Raw genomic sequence first — 20,343 nt, forward strand, 5'->3', positions numbered from 1 at the left:
TCTGGTTTTCCTTGGATTTCATGTCTTTTCCCCCTTTGCTTCAGTCCAACCATATATCAGAATGAGATGATAAAATGAAGGCACATTTGTTCTGATTCATGGTTGTATTCAAGTACCTGTTTTCACCCAGGGATTGTGACTAAATAGAACACATGGGGAGAGATCTTTCCTAAGCAGTCCATCTCATGTTTTTTTTAAATAAAGGACAGTCAGCACCACTGGAATTCAACCCTGTGAACTGATACATAAAAAAGAAGAAATAAAATCAAAAAGTAAAAATGAAATTTTGTCATTTTCTTTTAATATTGTGGCATGTATGCATGTAGAGAAGCTGGCCAATACTCTCATAAACAAGTCAAAAGAACAAAAGGGTAAAACAAACAAAATTTATTTTAAAATACAACCCCAAACAAAGAAACCAGCCTATGCAAACCAAAAGCAGGGACAAAGTGAGCCTCTCTCCTGCTCTGCAGCCACACCTATATTTACTCAGGCCTCAATCAGTAAAGTGTGGCTGGTTATCCAATAGGCTGGTACCCCACACAAACCAACACAAGTGCACACCATTAAGTGATTGCCATCAATTAACAGTGATTGACATCAACTAACAATTGACATTTAGGCTAAGGAAGAGGTGGTAAACGCTCTTCTTCACAATGCAGTTCATATGTAATGCATAGAAATAATGAAACACGTTAATCAACATGTCCATTTGATTTTACTTTTTGACTTTTTGTCTGATGTGGTCTGTTGCTGTTGCATCCTGGTCGTTGTGAGATGGATCGTAGGACTGCATTCAAGACAACCATATTATGTACAGGTAAGGCCTCAAAATGTTTTTTTTTTTGTCCACACAAAGGTAACTGATTCCAAAGTAAAATTAATTGCAGAAAAAACCACTGCACCCCTACAAAACAAAATACAATTATGTAATTATGTACAAATTATACCTTATTGTAAAAAAAAAAAAAAAAAAAAAAATGGTCATTGGTCTGCAGTAACATTGCAGCTGACTTCAGAGGGGCCTGGATTCTCCTCTCTCACTAAATGAAACGAGAGAAATTTTCTTTAGGCTTTTTTTCCATTCAAAATTTCAAAGGGTCCAGAAGTTGAAGACTTTTGATATTTCCCTGTAACAATTTTTATGTATCAGTTACATTTGCAATGCAATGATCGTGGAGTACATTTACATTTACATTTATTTATTTAGCAGACGCTTTTATCCAAAGCGACTTACAAAAGTGCATACAGCAAGTATAGCAACAGTACGGGGACAGGATGTGTACAGTTCCACAATGAGACAGTTCTCAGCTGAAAGCAAGGTCTGTTTGAGGACACAGTACTATTAGATTTGTACAATTACAGCCTGTAGGGCAACTAATACGATACACTTTCAAACGGCAAACTTCAACAACTTCAAATGGCGCAATGAGCGTCAGGGTAAAGGCGGCAACAAGAAACAATTTAAAAAGCACAGCAAAACAGTAATCCTACAAAAACATTGTTTATTCACAAATGTGATTTTGATAACATGCACAGCATGCATTGCACTGTGACGTAAAATCAAGAATGACAAAAAAAACCCATCTTAAAACACATATTCCATTAAAAGGTAAATAATTGTTATATCTCAGAAGGTAACTGCTGTCTACTGTCTGTGCCTGTCAACACTCACATTTGGGAGGGATGAAGTCCTTGCTGTTCAGTTTGCGGAGGGGTATCAGGGGCCTCTCTCTGCTCTTCTTTTGCAGCCTTAAACTCCCCTCAGTCAGGTCTTCGTGTTTCTCATTTTCTTTTACTCTGTCCTCATTGGACTGTACTTGGTGTGTTTGTCCTGGCAGAGAGAGTCTTACAAGTTACTGACAAGTAACCATTCTTTCCCTGTTCTGCTGGTCAGTAAAAAAAAAACCAAATGCTCACCACACGTGAAGGTAGACTCTTTCACCATCTCTCTTTCATCGACTCTTTTCAGGTGGTTGTTAATTTCGGCCTCTCAGTTTAAATCAGTGATCCTCCTCTCTCTGATGGCAAATAGAGAGTCTTATGAAGCATAATGAAACACGAGCTTCTAATCTTAGTTTATCAAAAAGGTGTGTCATAGTCTTCCAAGTATGACATGTCTAACAAACCAAAGTTCAGCTGCAACAGTTCATTTCCTGGTATGCGAATTACAGTGTCTCCATAACAGAATCATTTAATGCAAAAAACAGGAGGAAACAGGCATATTTCTTCTGTCTGCTACAGCTCCTAACTGTAGGCCCATACATTGTTTCTAATGTATGATAAAGACTCAGATGGCTGTCACAAAGCCACAAAACGCTGTGCAGAAAGACCCTAAGACTATTCAACATGAATGCTTTGTGGCAAAACCAAAGAGAGAGTAATAGAAGGAAAGTATTACCCTGCTAAATAGCTTCATCTGGTGGAGGTCTGCGGGTACCACATGTCTGCTTTTTAGAGTAATTTCCATCAGTTCTGCTCATTTATTACAGCCCACCTGCAGTTGGTTGAAAGCAGCTATCCAACACACAGATAGAGTATATAAAGCACCATTTAGAAATAATCAGCGAAGGGTTGTTTGTAAGTGCTCAATCAGGATAGTAGCATGCCAGGTGTCCTAAAGGAGGAATTCTGTCTTTTTTACCTGTTTCACAGGACACCTACCAGATCAACTCCAAATCACACAAACTTACCAAAAAATGTGTTTTGGTGGACTCTTTCCTGAACAGAAATAGTCATATTTCTGTTTCCTTAGTGATTAGTTTGTAAGAAGCCTGTTTTTAAATGCCATTTTTAAATTAATTAATGTATTTATTTCTTTCCCAAGGTGAGAGTTTAGCGGTGTAAAGGTTTAGACTTTGTGCCTTTTTTGACTGACTTTTATGTCTGCAGTGGAATATGCTTTGAATTTGTACTTGTAGGATCCACCATTCCTTGTCTTAGTCTAGTCCTAGCGACTAACCTCCCATGCTTGAGGAGAGTGACATTATGAATGTTATAAAAATAGAACATTTCAGACTTGAAAAACTACTTTTCTGGGTCATTTCCCACTGTGTACATTTTTAGATATGTGTATGATTTATATTTTTATTGTTTATACTTCTATTCAAAACCAGCTGACAGGCAAGAAACCTATGGCCATTGTGGTCATCCATCTGTTGTCCATCATCCATTGAAATGACTGTACTGGATTGTTCCATGGATCACCAGACACGTTTGAAGTTGGTTTTTTAATGTTTTTGTAATTTTTTGTAAAACAATATATGCTCCATTTTATTGAAAATGACTAAAACAGCTCAGGATGAATTTTCATTATGTTTCAACCAAGAGAGTATCTAATTTTCTTAATATCCCTAGCATACTGTTAGACTCTACAGTATTGTTATGTAGGCATATTTTGTTGATGGAACATATTTCTTTTTAAAATACACTGTATATCATTGCCAAAAATGAATTTCATTTATGTATAATCCATAAATAAATAAATACACAAATAAATTCACATAGCTAAAGCATGATATTGCTTTTTGTATTATAAAATTGGGAAAGATTATAAAGAAAAACACTGATGGTGCCATGACACTTTCTTTTGCTTCCATTCACATATACCGCAACCTCAAAGTTTATTACAAGGATACAGAGGACTGTTCCAATGTACAGGTAAAAACACTTAAACTTAACCCAAAGGCAAATTATTAAAGTTGGGACAACAAATCAAAGTGTCCCATAACGATCAGTAACTTCTTATGATTGACAACAATCTGTGCTTATCAACATTTGCCATCTCTTAAAATGTCTTCAAAATAGCTGCCCATTTTCACTCCTTACGGTGCACGCAGCAGAACTGGAGCTCTCACTGGTCTGTGGTTGTGTTCTCAGTGATTACAACAAGCATAACTTTTGCAGTATTCAAGAGAGCATGTGAGAATGCAGGCTAAGCTGCTATATGGGACACGGGGACCATATGGAAAAGTATTAAAACAGGGTAGGCTTTTGAATGAAAGTGTTTCGGTGAAGCCCTGCACTGGGGAATCCAGTCAGCATAAAGGCTTATGGCATTAGATGTGAAATCATTCCACAGAGCTATCTCTCAGCGTGGAGGACGATATGCAGAGTGCAATGCTGAGCATTTTCTGAGGCCCGGTCACTTGGCACAAATGTTTTTAAGCATTCCTCAACATCAGTTCCAAGCAAGTGGCTGTTCAGTTTTTTCAGGGTGGACTGTCAACACACTCAGGTCTTGTCTAAAAACCACAGAATGCAGATGCACTTTTGTCCCTGAGCAAAAAATAGCATTGCATAACATAAAATGTAAATTAACATTGGACATTGTTAACTAGATTCATTTAAATCTCACAATCTGTGAAATGAAACACACAATAAGGCTGCAATTTTTATATTCATACTGCAGTTTTTTGACATTAGTTTAAGATAGACAACATTTCATTTATTTGATCAAAATGATCATAATAATGATAAACCTGCTGTTGAAGTTATTTGACTTTGGAAAAAGTCTACTGTTCACAAAGTTTATTTGGCACACTTGGACGGTTGAGCCAGAACTGCCTTGATTAGAAGTCCCTATAAAGTTAAATAATAACTTCTTTAAATGAAGAATGGGGAATGTAATTTTTCATATTGTTATTTTGAATCATTTCAATGTCATGTGACACAAAAGCCCAACAGATATTTTACAAATCTACACTGGAAATGTTACAGACCAATCCATACACAGTACTTCAGGTTGAATCTCCAAAAAAGAATCTCTCTTTTGGATACTGGGTCAATGGCCATTCCTTTGTTTTTGCCAGCCACAGTTCATGTCAGACTCTCATGGACACCTGTGTTTTCCCTTCATCAACATTATCATATTTCCATAGAACTTGGCACTGCATGATGGGATCATGGGCGGCTGTGCTAAGATGAATTTCCCTTCCAGCAGGCCGAGCCTCTCCTTCTTTGGCATGTCCAGCACGATGAGCGAAAATTGTCAGTTATCAGGCTCACCAGTATCCCCTTTGCTTTTGGGTTCTTGCCACCAATCAGCATAGAAGGACTCCTCATAGTCCCCAACACCTTCGAACTCATTATCAGGAGAGTCTGTCCGTGCAGTAGCCACTTCTTCCAGATTCACCACATCCTACGGGGAATGGCCGCATATGCAAAAGATAAGTACAGTGGGTTACCACCAACAAACCTGGAACCTAGTAACTGCCAGTTACACACACACAGAGCAGAGACATTTACATACGGCTATGTGTTTTTGCTTGTGTTGTACTCTGCCTCACTTGTAATTTGCTTTGGATAGAAGCAGCTGCCAAATGAATAAATGTGTAAAATGTAAATATAGCTATGAAAGTGCTTTGCTCTTGAGGTATCTTCAGATATGAAAGTTTATTTGAATTTTTTTGTGATGGTAACTTCCTTTCAAACAGGTACACACACCCACATCCTTTGTCCATCTCCCCAACTATTTTTGTGTTTGTCTTCCCACCTTCAATGGCAGACTAAAGCAGAAGTTGAACACACATATGGCACAGCCTCAGACACTGGCAGGGTCATACCATATACCACATTCAGATGGAAAAGCAGTCTCCTCCTCCTGTCCCACCTCCTGGCCCTCTTTCCCTGCCCACAATCCTTCTTGCCTAATAAGGGCTCTTATGCAACAAGCAACTAATACTGCTAGTCTGAACAATCAATGTAATTGGGTAGTTGGAAAACAGCGTGAACATAACTGTATCCATTGTTCCAGGATTCTACATGAGGGATCAGGAACACTCAGCTGGCATCTCTGAGCCAATCATAAATGTGAGGGAAACATGGATTTTCCTGTTCTGAGAGAAAGCGAACTGGATTGGAAAGAAAATGCAGTGTGTTTGAAAGTGCACCAGAATTATTTGCAAGTGAACTTGGTGTGAAAGAGCCCTGAAGTACCTAGAAATATTATGAAGACAATACAATTCCAGTAAAGTGCCCCCACTCCTACAACCAGTTTCTGGTAAAGAAATTCTCATTTATTAGTGTAGTTTTAAAAATATATTTCTAATGTACATTACCATCCTGTCTGCCCACCTCCAGTGGATAAATGCCTTTGTATGCAACATACAAAAATAACTAATTAAGACTCTCATATTATTGCAAAGTTCCATGCTTGGAAAGAGATTAAAGAACATCTTGGGAGTTAGCGGTACTCATATCTGTCTTTGTCTGCTATTTAAAAATGAAAAGAAACAACCACACAACAACAAACTAATTTTAATAATCAATCTTACTGTTCTGGAGAATTAATTGACTCCAGGAGAATGATGTCTGTAATATGTCTGTCCTGATAGGAAATAAAATTCAAACCTGTTCTGAAATATTTGTATTCTGCTGAATTTCAAGTAATCACCTTGATATGATCCAGCCTTGAGGAATGTTAACGTACATCATGTGCCAGTGTGCGTGTGTGTGTGTCATTTGCTTGCTTTGTCACAACAAAAAGTTAGGTTCTCTTACCTCATCATCAGACTGTAAGTAACTCTCTGCAAATTCCAGCATCTGTTTCTGCATGGTAGTCTGGTTATAATACCTCACAGCATCCTGGACAAATAAAAGAGGCCCAACTAACTATGGTGCACTTGTTGTTCAAATTAGCTGCACAGCTTTAGTATTTTCCTGCATTGCCTTTTCATTTAAATCAGTTTGAACAAATGAACAAGAAGTGAACAAGGACTTTTGTGATACTCTCCTCAAGACGTTCAATAGAGGATTTTTCCGATACTCTCCTTAAAATGGTCAGTTCTTCGTCATATGTTTTCACGTCAGAGTGAAGTTTGATGGTTTTAATCAAGTGACTCCAGCTGTAGCCATAAAACTGAATGTAAATTAAGAATGTCAATACAAGGACTTGCAAAAAACTGGGACTCTAAGCGGTAGCTCTAATTACAATTGCTATTTATTTTGATGCCAAATGCATTTTATGACCAGGCTGACTTATGGTGTTAGTGATATATGACTCAGCAGGATCACTTGGGCCCTTTCACTGCTGGCCAGCTCCTGGAACAGGGAAGGGAAAGAGTCTCACAGTGCAGACATTCTCCCCATGCATCCCTGTATGGGAAACTCATTACAGGCATTTTCTTGGATTTAAAGAGAGGGTCGTTTCAACAGGAAGCCAAAAGCCCTGAGAGCTTTCCCCCTGCCAAACAACCTCAGCTTCTTCGAAATTGATACCTAGATGGTGGGGGTGTATGGTGACTTGAGCTACATCCACCAACTTCCCTTTTTTAAAAAGGTCCCTTACATACTTTACCAAAGACAGAGTACAGAATAGTCATAAGCTAGTGGAAAGTGTCAAAGTAATAGTGAGGGTGGAAAAAGCAAATTGTTGCACAGGAAGTGGGTGCTTACCAGCCGGGGCTGGAAGTGCTTGTCCTCCAGGCCCCACTGCTCACGGTAGAAACGGTAGTACACCATGTTGTGCTGCATGATCTGGTCCTTGGGGTCAAAGAGCACATAGCTGGCAGCACAGGGGGCAGCATTTTGCACATCGTTCACTGCCAGGAGAGAATCAAGGCTATTTTAATGTGTGCAGCAAAGCCAAAACAAGCCTTATAGCCAGAGGAAATCAGATATGTAATTCAGAAATTCATAACATGATAGCACTGGCATCCTAGTAAAGATACACATGAACTGTAACTAATCAGTAACAAAATCTCAGTTCATTTTGGTCCTTCTTGTTTTTGGTTTGCTCTAGACATTTACAATTTTGACTGATGTATTTATTGTAAAAGACAAGAAACTTTAGTGTCAAAGGGGGGGCTTATCAAAGAAAATCACTCAATTACAGGACAGATATTGTCTGGATTATTCCAAGAATTGTTTGGTTCCAGTTTAAAAGCATAGCAGAAATGCAATAAAGTGGTAGGGAACAGAGCCTGTAACCCAAAAGTTGCTTGTATGATTCCCTGGTGGAGTGCAACTATTGTGCCCTTCAGAAAGGTACTCAACTGGAATTACCTCAGTAAATACCCAGTGAATAACATGTAAAAGTTTTATACAAGTTGCTCTGGACAAGAATGTCTTCTAAGCAACTAATGTAAACAGCAAAAAGACAGACTTTAAATTGTCTGTGTCAACATAAAAGTTCTAAGCCTATTTATGCCTGCTGGAAATGTCAATAGAGAATAAGTCTGGGAGGGGGTTCTGGTAGCAGACAGCCCAAACCCCACATTTGAAAAAAGACCTGTCAGAGGACACTGCTCCAACTCCTCCAAAGTGCTTACGCTTATAATAGGCAAACTGCAGGTAGTGGTACATTGTGGCCACAAACTTCTCGACAAAGTACCCTCCCACATTCGGCATCAAGCGGTCCTCACATTTCACCTTACACTTGAGCGCTTCCTTGTACAGATCTGGGAGGATAAGATGGAGGGAAAGAAGGAATGTCATAAGTGAACAGGTACACAGAGGCAGACCAAAAAAATTGTTGTTTGATTTTTATATAACAGCTAAGCAAACTTCATAAAGCTGGCACAACCACCACACATTCTACAGACTAAAGTCCTCCCTTCTGGACTGAGCATGAGTGGACAGTGGTGGTTGAGGTGGACGACTGGGCAACTCTGACCTGCCAGAGAGGGGTAGAAGTCCTTGAATTCTGTGACCTCCTGGGCTGCCTCACAGCCTGCCAAACATAGGTCATATGCCTTGAAGTAGTCACTGGCAGCCTGCTCCATTTCCCTAGCACTGCTGCTGAAGTCACCTGAGTTAAAGAGCTTCACTGCTTTCAGGAACACACCCTGAAACATGGGGGGGCAGATTAATGAGCATAGAACCAGCAAACAATGAAGTAGAGGGCAGTTTATTTCTGGGTGTTAACACCCATTATGGTGCCTGACGGAATACTGATACCTTAAAGAACTTTTATGGCACTCTGTACAACATTATTGCAAATTATAATCATTTTATGTGGATCTACAAGCTCAACTCTAAAAAGTTCTTTGGACATCACCTCCATGAAAACACTGAACAGATCAATGAGATTCTGTTCCATTCTTCTCCAACTGGAAAAACACAGCACAAGATTTCATTATGGAACAAGCTACACCAAACAGTGAGGCCACATTATCACATTATAGCCTGCCTGCTTTGGTCTTTTGGTCTACACCAGTAAAGGTGGGCTGAGTTTTATGACTCCTCCCACCACCTCACCTCATAGGGCTGTTCCTCATGGTTAATGAGATATTCATCAAGGTAAAACAGGGTCTTGTAGTAGTCCATGATCTTTGTCATAAAGGGGTCATCAGGATTCTTCTGCAAGAAGGTGTGGGCTGCTGCCACTGACTTCTCAAGGTTGTTCAGCTGATAGATACACAACATAGACTTGGTCAGCATCACCTTATCACACTAGATCACATATCTGTTGCTTATTATTACTGTTTGATCTGTGCTACACTTTAGTTATTACTTTTCCATCACAGATGCACGTGAATCTCAAATACTTGAATTTTAAATGTGTTTTAATGATGAGGTGTAAAATAACTGTGTGGCATTGTATGAGAACGAAATTACACAGTACAGAGACCAATAATGAAATGTATTCATAATTGTTTTGAACACATAATGGTGTACACATAATATTGTGCAGTATTGCTGATGTAAGTCCTTCTCAACTCATTTTCAGATATCATGATACTGTGTTTAAATAAAAAACACCTGCAATAGCTACATTTAGTTACTGTATACTGTATTTACCTATATTCTTCTTCATATAGAAGAATATTAAAACTGGACATGCCACTGGGTATAAAAGCAGCCACATCTATGTGAATATCACAAAATTTGCTTAAGAAAAGCACTTTCCTGCTTACTGGTATTGCAATGTCTCGTTTTGGTAAGTACCCAGCCCTCCCACTTAGAGTTGTTCTTGAAGTCTAAGCATATGTTCTTTCTTGATGTGAAGCCATCTGTTCCTCTAACACCCTACTCCAGGGGAATGTGTTAGCTGCCATACAAACTCCCCACATGGGCCATAGGCACGTTCTCGCTACACTCTGCTAATGGCAAGTTTTTCCATTCGACCTGGGGTCAGGCAGATTTTTCTTACAGGTGGATCAGTCTGATCTTTGTCCCCCTCACATCATAAATAAAATAATAAATAAATAAAAAGTTTCAATGCTGTTACGTGCGTTAGCTTTGGGCAAACAATTCATTAAGCTTCAAATGAGCCAATCAACACGTATCAACATCAAACAGCACTACACATGCGCGTGTGCGTGTGTATTTATTTAAAAGGACGTGAGTGGTTACACCGTCCCTTATACATGATTTTAGGATCGCTGCCTAGTGACCAGACCATTATATAACACGGATAATTGTAAACGAAATTTAGAATGTTGGCAGTATTTTGGTGGAAATCCTTTTTAGGTTTAAAATACCCAACTGCATTTACGTTATATTTCCCTCCATTTTGTCGGTTAGCAGAAGCTCTTATCCGGAGCGACGTACAAGAATACGGGATCAATAACAGTCTCACTTGACCCATTGCATTGCATAGCAAACGCATATCTTATCTTGGAAATGTGGAAATTATACTCCTCCCTAGGAGACAGCGAGATTCAGTGAGAGACGGAAAAAATGATGAATCGGAACACAAGCATATTTCAGACACACGCTCTAACAAGAATAACATAAAATACTTACGACTTTCTTGGTTCGTTGTTCTTCAACTCTAAAATCATTATAGAGACAATATTGTAGCCTATGATTAAACTATGCTTGAAATTCATTTACAGTTGCTATTAAATCCTCATGTTCTGTTAAATTAGTAAGAGTTCGCTTTTGGTGAGAAATAGATTATAGAGCGTGTACGTTAAACTCAGATTGTAAATACTGTCCAATTTCATACGAATTAAACAGAGCTCTGCAGATTTGAATTCAAACAATGGACTTGAATGATAACAAGAGTCACCTAATTTGCCAGTCGTTTTGTTGAAAATAACGAGGTAGATGGCTTGTTCCTTTTACCGCCATAGATGACGAGGCTGCAGTACCTTCTGTTGGCTGCATTACTGGGCTGTTGTATCAGATGTCTAGCCTACTTTTCCCAGTGACGACCGTTTTATTGTGATCTAATTTCAAACAACCAACCACACCAGAAAACAAAATCTGTAGGTGAATAGCAGGTGGTGTTAGCAGTACCTGGTAATAAGCGGACTGCATGTACTGGTAAGGAACTCTGTTCTCGAAAGCATCCAACACCTCCCTCCTAGGGTAGGACAATTTGAACACGGGGAAGTTCTCCTTACACTTCTTGAGGCAAGACGCTCGGAGTAAAATGTGCCGCAAGACTCGAAGATCATTACTGGATAAAAGGAAGTCTTGGGAGTCCCGACCAACATGACTGCAGTTCTGGCTACAAAAAGCTTCGCTGTCTCTCAGGAGCCGGTGCAGACGCAAACTCAGCTCTAAGTATTTGACGCTCTCGCTCCAGTTCTCAGCGGCGTACTGGTCCAGTGCAATCCCGTATGCAGATTCCAGGGGCATGAGCTCACTTTTCGGATAGCTTTTGAAACTGTAGATTTCGTACTGCCCGTTTACCACGGCAAATATTAAAGAAGAGCACACACAAAGTGGGAGCAGAGCTCTTTTTATGCGTAGGGCGTATGAGGCCATGCCACGCATATTCCTCTGCTCCACTCTAGACCCACTTAACAGATGAGCATGCCCGGCTGCACGTTCACTAGCCTGAGCTGAGGTAAATGGAAGGGGTTGAGGAGGGACTAGGGATCGTTCCCCTCAACAGTTACGACCAGAGGACGACTAGTGTTATTAATTCCAGTTTCAGATTTCCTCAGTTTGCCACGCCCACCAGTCGTCTTCCAGCCGTGTGCTACTACGTTTGCTTTACAAAAGCACTGTTTGAAGAAGAAGAACCCAGTTGCACGTTGTATATTACCTATATACTGCATTTAAAATAACGATAAAATAACCGCTTGGGACCTGTCGATCCGATTTCTCATTCACCGTTTACTTGGTGTGTGAGGTTTGTAGATTAATGAAATGGGTTTGTGGGAACCAGAGGGTTGAGAGTTTTATTACCAAATCTGACCCTGTCGATGTATCCCTGATCAAGGTACAAAAGCAGTTTTTCATTAGTAAGATATCCAGCTGTATAAAAATTGATATGCAAGTCATTCTGGATAAGCGTCTGCCAATCAAATGAATAAAATCGCCCTCATCATCATCATTCCATGGAGTAATAATATTGTTTTCGGGTCATGGTTAATGCGGCTTTCTCAGCAAAATTGCGTTTCAGTAAGATTTTTTTATTCCTGTCATTTTATTAAATCTTAATTCTCAATGAAAAACATGAAAGAAATGTTGTTTTGAGCTTGTATGTGGTGGTTTTAGGATGGGGGTGGGGTAGGGGTAATGTTGTGGCAATATTATAGGGATGAGACAGAACATCATTTGATTAGGCTGTGGCCGATACAAAATAAAACAATAATTCAATACCAGGACTATTAATAACACAATTATTACAACTAATTAAATAATAACGACATCATTAAGGTCAGCCATATTTTCTCGGTTTTACAACTATTCAAACGAAAAACAAAACGTTTTGCTCTGGTTATAGAAATAATCATTTTTGCCCTCAGCATGCTGTTAGAGAGCTGTGGAGAGAATATCCCAATTCTAGGACAATCACTTGACCCTGACTAATCTGATCTCATTGAACAGGGGTTTGGATATGGATTATGTTTGTTAATTGGTGGTTTGGGCTACCACTGCCTCTAGGGCCAAGGGAGTAAAATGTCTCATGGGCAAAGCGATTTAAGAAAGCGAGTGGGACGTCACAATTACCTTTCATCAGCACTCGTTGCAACTCGTTGCAATTGTACTCCTAGTTCACTCAAACACATTTTATGCAACTTGGAAAACTATGAATATGGGAGATAAGGACGTCCAGTAACAAGTTAATCAAATCATAACCTTTACGCAGGTAAGTGTTTTCCTTCATAGTGTACGAGTAAGGCTTTTCCAAAAGACCACCTTAATAAAAGGGTTGAGTAGAATGCTTTTAACCCACAAAAATTCAGACATTTCATTTTAAACACAGACCATTCAAAGTAAGTAGCCAACACTAATGATTTATTTAAGTTTTTTGTATCCTTTTCTGCCGATTTTTATAGCGCCGTTCTAAGCAAGACTACATAGTTGCTGTACAATTTACTACGAAGTTTAGGACCCAGAGATGATGCGTGGCGGAATGCCGGGCCTTCTTGAGAAAAGCAGATGCGTAAACCAACTAAACCTACTTAAAACATGTCGATTTAAAAAAAATAAATTACCGAAAAAAGCATTCTAAGCATCCGGTCGTCAAGTTAAAAACAAAAGTATAGTTTTCTCTAGGAGATTAGTTTATAGGCCTCCCCACGGCCCAGGCGGCTAATTCAACATTTTGCTAAAGCTATCTTTACACGTTTACAGAATTGCTTGGGGGAAGGCGCTACCCACCCCCTCGTTTGGAACGAATGTGTGACACATCACTTCTCTTCTGCTTTGATTGAGAGTGGAAGTCTGAAGAGGGGTCACAAACAGTCAAATGTTGTTTTATTTTCAGAAGCTGGTATATTATTGACAGACACGTGCAATTGTAATACTGTAACACTGAACATTTTATAATGGACGCCAGGGTTGTTTTAAGTTTTCTCTGTATGACTGGGGTATACGTGGAGAGCAATCCAGGCCCATTGGAAGATGTTATCATAGATAGATATTCTGTCCCTACAGTTTGTCCTAGAGAAGTAGAAAGTGGAGATTATGTCCGTTATCACTATAACGGTACTTTTACGGATGGAAAGAAGTTCGACTCGAGGTAAGGGCCAGGCATCTTTCGACCGGCAATTTCCTTTCGAATTTTATTTTCGTTTAACGCAAACAAAATGGTAAACAGTTTGCACAGTAGCGCATTGAAAGCATAGCTAGATAATAAAATGCTACCGGAATATTTGTTCGATGTTGATTTCAGGACTTTCCCATTATGCGTGGAAACCTAGCAGACGTGTCATGTCTTCGGGTATCAATACCAGTAATTAAAATGCGCTAGCTACAACGAGAAACTTATGTTATCCTAAAATTTATGGTTTAAGGTTGCAGCCACAAACATTTTCACGAATGCTAAAGAAGACTTTAGGTATCCAGTTCAAATACAAGGGAATATTGTAATCTCTAATCCTCTTTTTATGCAGTAACATTGATGTTACCGGCCGGAGCGCGTTTGTAAGAAATGCAAATGATTGTGTTGCGAATAGACCAGATTAGCTCACACTGTAGCTAACAATTGAGTGAAAATTATTTAAGAGGCCCAAATCCTGTCACAAAACGTATTTACAACTGCAGTTCATTTGGGTCCATGGTGCAGAACTTTGGGGGAAAAAACTCATACCTTTGGAAATTTAGTTTGCAACAATAGGGATGCGTTGTAACTTGCCTGTTTCTTTCAGCATGTCACAGACAACATCTAGCCATTATGCCACGCATTCAGAACGTTCCTCCCGCCAGGTCCAAGGCATTCAATGAGAAAATAGTAAAGACACAAAGTAACAGCAGAAAAAAAAAGATTTACCTGGATTCTACACGATCCTCAGTGACTCACGTAAAAGTGAATTTCAGTGTGCCATCTTAGAGTCATGGTTTGAAATATTTTACTGGTTTTATGATATCAGACATGGCTGAAGATCTAACCCCATGTCAGTCAACCTTAATAATGCACTTAATAATACACACTAGCTACTAGGAGTCAGAATTGGTAATGAAACTGCAAGTCTGGACTATATGAATTTTGCATATTCAAAACACACAGTAGCTGTAGGGTAGTAGCACTTGTCATTACAATATTATAGAATGCTAACCATTTATCTTTTCTTGTTTTCACACACAAAGTGTTTATTGACAGTGATCCTTTGATGAATTGATAATGATCAAAGCCATTTTTGCTAAGTACCCTCAGACATTGCCAGTGCTATAAGGGGCCCCTTAAAGGTCATAATGCAGGTTGAGATATGTTACCCTCAATTTTATCCTCTTTTCTCTCTGGGCTGTCACTGTTGTCTTTTCCCAGCCATGACCGTGGCACCCCCTTCAGTGGACAGGTGGGATTGGGCCGGCAGATCACAGGCATGGACCGCGGGATTCAGGGCATGTGTGTTAACGAGCGCAGAAGGATCACCGTGCCCCCACACCTGGCCTACGGGAGTCTGGGAGCAGGTAGCAGCCTTGCCCATGCACACTTGCTTACATTACTACCAAAAACCCTCTGCAACTCTACTGATGCACTGTGTGCAAGTGTACTGACTGCGCCCCCTTTTTTCTGGAGCTGTGCATTACACATTTTTGGTTGAAATACCTCCTTTCTCTTGAAGATTATGAAGTGAACCCCTTGTGAGCTGACACCCCAACAAAATACAGATACTAACCTCAACAGGCCAGTAAACTCCTGAATCAAAGAAAGAAGAATGAAGTTGAATCTCCAAAATAAACACTGTTCCCGGTTACTTTTGGCCGGGACAATAGCCAGCCTACCAACATGTGACATTGCCGATACCAATGTGCATGTGGTGCTGATGGTCCAGTCTTTCTCTCTTAGGTAACGTTATCCCCCCAGACACCACACTGGTGTTCGATGTGGTCCTGCTGGATATCTGGAACATGGCGGACAAGGTCCAGACACACATTCTCAGCAAGGCGCAGGACTGCAAGCGCACCGTACAGAAATCTGACTTTGTCCGCTATCATTATAACGGCACCCTGTTGGATGGCACGCCATTCGATTCCAGGTGAGCCCCATTTGGGCTGGGAGACAGTGAGGGGAAAGCAGTCGTTCATTTGTTCTGCAGATGATGATAATAGAAAGCAAGTCCATAGCTACAATCAGCACAAGTGCTGTAGTTGTTTTTTTTTTTTGTTGTATTCTCTCTTCCTATTGTTGATCTCGCTTTATAACTGCTGCATCTTTTTCCAGAGTGACCAAAGAAAAGTTGTACGAGAGATGAGTCTGTGTGTGTATGGCATTTGTAGTCTGATCACAAACAGTGGTCAAAAGGGTCATGTTAATAAGATCCAATCAGGCGTCATAAAACAAGCCAAAAGTTCTAGAATCTGTGTTTGACTTGTGATGTGTGTGCTCCACACAGCTACAACAGGCAGCAGACCTATGACACCTATGTTGGCCAGGACTGGCTGATCAAGGGGATGGAGGAGGGGATTCTGGGCATGTGTGTGGGAGAGAAGCGGAACATCATTATTCCTCCTTTCCTTGCCTACGGAGAGAAGGGATATGGTAACCATGGTGTAATCATAACACTTACTTGAAAGGAGCAGTGCAAACCATCACATTAACTGAGCCAGACATATGTAGCACACATCATAAAATACATCTGAATGGTGTTTCAGCATTATACAGGTATACTATAGCAGTGGTTAATGAAGCAGTGAAGGAGGGAATTCCTAAAAAAAAAGGATGAAGCGAGTCTACATAATCCAAAATTTCCCCACCTGGGGATCAATTAAGTGTTATCTTATCTTAATTGGGCCTTCCTGTGGGTGCAGAGGCAAGCCATCACCAGTCATCAGAGTGGACAACAAGTGGACTGTGTTAAATTGTCTGCATGTACACATTTATACAAGTCATTGATGTAGTTCACCATTTACAAAACATTACAAAATGAGCATGAAGATGTAGTAGATACAGATATGGTTCAGTAAAAATGAACAAGCGGAAGACAATGGCCCACACAGGCCCTATGTTGGTCTCTATGTTGTTACCATTTAAACCTCTCTCCCAGGCACAGAGATCCCTCCCCATGCAAGTCTGATTTTTGACGTCCTGCTGGTGGACCTGCACAATCCTAAAGATGACATCATTGTGGAAAACCAGGTGGTGCCGGAGTCCTGCTCACGGAAGTCAGTGGTTGGCGATTACATCCGCTACCACTACAATGCCACCTTCATGGATGGCACGCAGTTCGACTCCAGGTGAGCCCCGCTTGCATGCATGAATTGATCAGGTTTTATCCTCTCCAAAGCCGCATTTCTGTTGGATATAATAAAGAATGTGGGCATATGGGCTTTCTGCAGGAAAGGAATGGAAGAGGGTGGAGGGATGAAGGGATGTAACAACACTCTTCTCTTTGTCCAACACAGCTACCAGAGGAATAGCACCTACAACACTTACATCGGCATGGGCTATGTGATCGCAGGCATGGACAAGGCCCTGCAGGGTGTGTGCATGGGGGAGAAGAGGCGCATCACCATGCCCCCACACTTGGCCTATGGGGAGAATGGAGCAGGTCAGAAAAAACAATCAACTTGCTCTGTAAGGCTTCTTATGCCACATGAGGATGCCATGAGAAGCATGGATCCAAACAACTTTTAATACGATTCCAAATCCATTGAATTGTACTGAGAACACAATGGACTGAGATGCTGTCATTATGCCTTGCGAATGCAGTGTTTCTGTTTCTCCATACCAGTATCCTGTGGGTTTCACTTAAAGTTCTGTTTCCAGGCTTTCATTGCACAAGTCGCCACTTATGCCCTAAAAACCCTTGGTGAAGGGGAAGAGAGAGAGAACTGGGTGTACTTGTGCGCCTCAGGGGCATTTCTGTCTGCCCTTGCTAGGCAAGGACATTCCTGGCTCAGCCGTGCTGGTCTTCGACATCCATGTCATCGACTTCCACAACCCCAAAGACATAGTGGAAATCCAGATTACCCACAAACCCGAGGAGTGCAACCTGACCAGCAGTGGGGATGATCTGATCCACTATCACTACAACTGTTCCCTGATGGACGGCACGCTGCTCTTCTCCTCGTGAGCACTTTTCCCCGACACAGCAACACTTCAGACTCATTTTAAAACTTAATTAGACCCATGTAAAGGTTGTTCTAAGAGTATGTAATGAAGGCACTCAGTTGTCCTCAGCTTTGCTACATAGACGTACAATACCAATGCTGTGTCAGTATCATCTCAGCAATGGTTTATACATGTGATGCAGGTTTTAAGTTAGGAATAACCTAATTAACAGATTTAATGCAGATATAAAAGCCAACTGTTCCACCCCCCTCCAAGTCATATAATCCATGAAGATACCAAAACATTTCGATTTTGTCTGTTCCCTGCTTATCTTTGTGAGTGCATACAATACATTAATCTCAGTTCTGCCCTCCTCTAACCTATGCTGCCACTTCCTTTGAGCAGCAAGGACTATGAGAACCCGCAGGAGGTGGTACTGGGGGCAGATAAGGTGATTGACGGGCTGGACGAGGGGCTGCGGGGTATGTGTGTGGGTGAGAGGAGAGTGCTCATCATCCCACCCCACCTGGGCCACGGTGAGAGAGGAGGTGAGAGTCCAGAGACCTGACAAGTCACACGCTTTCTCTCAGAGTCAAGCACTGGTGTTTCAGTGTCAGCTATCCTGGGTTTGACACTAATCTCCCCCCTCCCCCTTCTCTCTCTGCAGTGATTGGCGTACCTGGCAGTGCGGTGTTGCACTTCGAGCTGGAGGTAGTGGAGATCCAGAAGGGGGTGCCAGAGGGGTATCTGTTTGTGTGGCTGGAGGACACCCCCAATGAACTCTTCCAGGCTCTGGACCTGAATAAGGACAATGAGGTGCCCCCAGAAGAGGTCAGTGAAGACAAGAACGACAAATTAACTATTTGTGGATTGTCACATGATGAAACAGAAACACTGTGGCAATGCAGAGAATGGGTATCTCGACACATTAAGAATAAGGAAGCAGTAGCAGATCAACATAATTTGTCATACTGGCACTTGATGCTTATACAAAGTAGCATGTCAGGTATTCTTTCAGTAGTCATAATTTCAGTAGCACCTTTCTGGCAGTTTACTACAATAGGCAAACGCCATTAAGAACGTGTTGGTGAAGGTACCAAAATGCATTTGTTTTTTGATTTAGAACAATGCATACAATACCTGACATTGGAGCAACAGAAGGGAAAGGAAGAGGCAGCTGCTTGATGTTTATTTAGCTGGCGACCTGCAAAACACAGTGGGTCTTAGCCTTGTCTTAGGGGTATACATAACTGCTTGAAACAAAGGGCTCAATCTGTCCAAAGTTGCATCCAGCTACTCTTTACCCCCTTTTTCCTCCCTCACTTCCCAGTTCTCAGAATTTATCAAGGCCCAGGTGGCAGAAGGTAAAGGTCGTCTGCGGCCAGGTCAGGACCCAGATTCCGTTATCCAAGCCATGTTCGCAAACCAGGATCGCAACAAGGATGGCAAGATCACCGCAGAGGAGCTGAAACTGAAGGTGGATGAGGATGCAGAGAAGGCTCGGCATGAAGAACTGTGAAGGAGAGGGCTGAACAGACACACGAGGGGGACTGACATGGAGAGAAGTTGCCATGTAGCTGGGGGTGTGACTCCCCATGCATCTACCCCATAGGCATAGAGCCATCCACCAACCACCCTCCAACCTGGTCTTAGAGCCCTGCCTTTCCTCAGGCTCTCCACTCCATCTGGTCTAGATAACAGTGTTTAGATGCCATGTAATCAAACCAAAATGTGATGTTTCTTTTCATTATTTCATACCATTCATTACTTTCAGAAGTACTTTTTTTTTTACTTTTACTTCAGTTTTCTCCATCTGTTGAATTCCTTGCAAGTTTAAATAATTTATTTGGGGTTTAATATTTACAGGCCTTTTCCCAGTGCTCAATGAAACAGTCAGTAAATCATAAATAGCTACAGGGCTAGAAACATACCTCAAGTGCGTTCTTAGAACATTTGCTAAACATTTTTGCTCAGGTCTTGGCACTATTTTCACTTAGAAAAAAATCATTATACATTTCATTCCCAGATCTATATCATTCAGGAATCAATAGCCACTGTTTTAAACTGTGTTGTGCCTGTATGGATATTTCATTCCAAACAAATGTCAGCTTAATATAGTTTCCACTTTTACTGCACAGTTGAGTTGAGCACATTTTGCCTTTGGGCCTGGAGCTCTGCCCTCTTCCATGAAGCAGAATGGTACAGTAAGCTGCTACTGTCAGCATGCAGAGAAAGTGCACTAAAGACTTTTCCCAAGGACTTTGATGGCTGGTGGAGTACACTGTGTGTGTGTGTGTGTGTCTGTTTCTCTAAACAGTAAAAATGCGAAAAAAAAAACAATGTGTGAGCTGTATATGTAGGTATTTTGTGCAATACAAGAATATATTTTTATGCTTGCATTGTGTACTATATCACAAAATAAACAGCTGTTTTTTATATTTAATAAGCCTGCTTTGTGGGTTTTGTCATGGAATAATGGATAATACAATTTAAAAATC

At 40.8% G+C, this 20,343-nt stretch overlaps 2 protein-coding genes across 2 annotated transcripts; one reads left to right on the forward strand and one right to left on the reverse strand.

The window, feature by feature from the left end:
- Positions 1-4,854: 4,854 nt before the first annotated feature.
- LOC118788529 (endoplasmic reticulum protein SC65-like) lies at positions 4,855-11,662 on the reverse strand. The gene is made up of 7 exons (XM_036544556.1): positions 11,188-11,662; positions 9,199-9,348; positions 8,615-8,786; positions 8,271-8,399; positions 7,396-7,541; positions 6,502-6,585; positions 4,855-5,140 (listed from the first exon to the last, which is right to left on the reverse strand). The coding sequence occupies exons 1-7, from the start codon at positions 11,659-11,661 to the stop codon at positions 4,991-4,993; spliced, it is 1,305 nt and encodes a 434-aa protein (XP_036400449.1). The 5' UTR covers position 11,662; the 3' UTR covers positions 4,855-4,990.
- A 1,903-nt stretch (positions 11,663-13,565) lies between these two features.
- On the forward strand, positions 13,566-19,573 carry LOC118782005 (peptidyl-prolyl cis-trans isomerase FKBP10-like). Its single transcript, XM_036535209.1, has 10 exons — positions 13,566-13,870; positions 15,116-15,261; positions 15,641-15,830; positions 16,188-16,333; positions 16,839-17,028; positions 17,197-17,342; positions 17,674-17,863; positions 18,251-18,393; positions 18,513-18,676; positions 19,176-19,573. The coding sequence occupies exons 1-10, from the start codon at positions 13,677-13,679 to the stop codon at positions 19,362-19,364; spliced, it is 1,698 nt and encodes a 565-aa protein (XP_036391102.1). The 5' UTR covers positions 13,566-13,676; the 3' UTR covers positions 19,365-19,573.
- The last annotated feature ends 770 nt before the right edge of the window (positions 19,574-20,343 follow it).

This window comes from Megalops cyprinoides, chromosome 1 (genome assembly GCF_013368585.1).
Source record: "Megalops cyprinoides isolate fMegCyp1 chromosome 1, fMegCyp1.pri, whole genome shotgun sequence".
In the NCBI taxonomy this organism is placed as follows: domain Eukaryota; kingdom Metazoa; phylum Chordata; class Actinopteri; order Elopiformes; family Megalopidae; genus Megalops; species Megalops cyprinoides.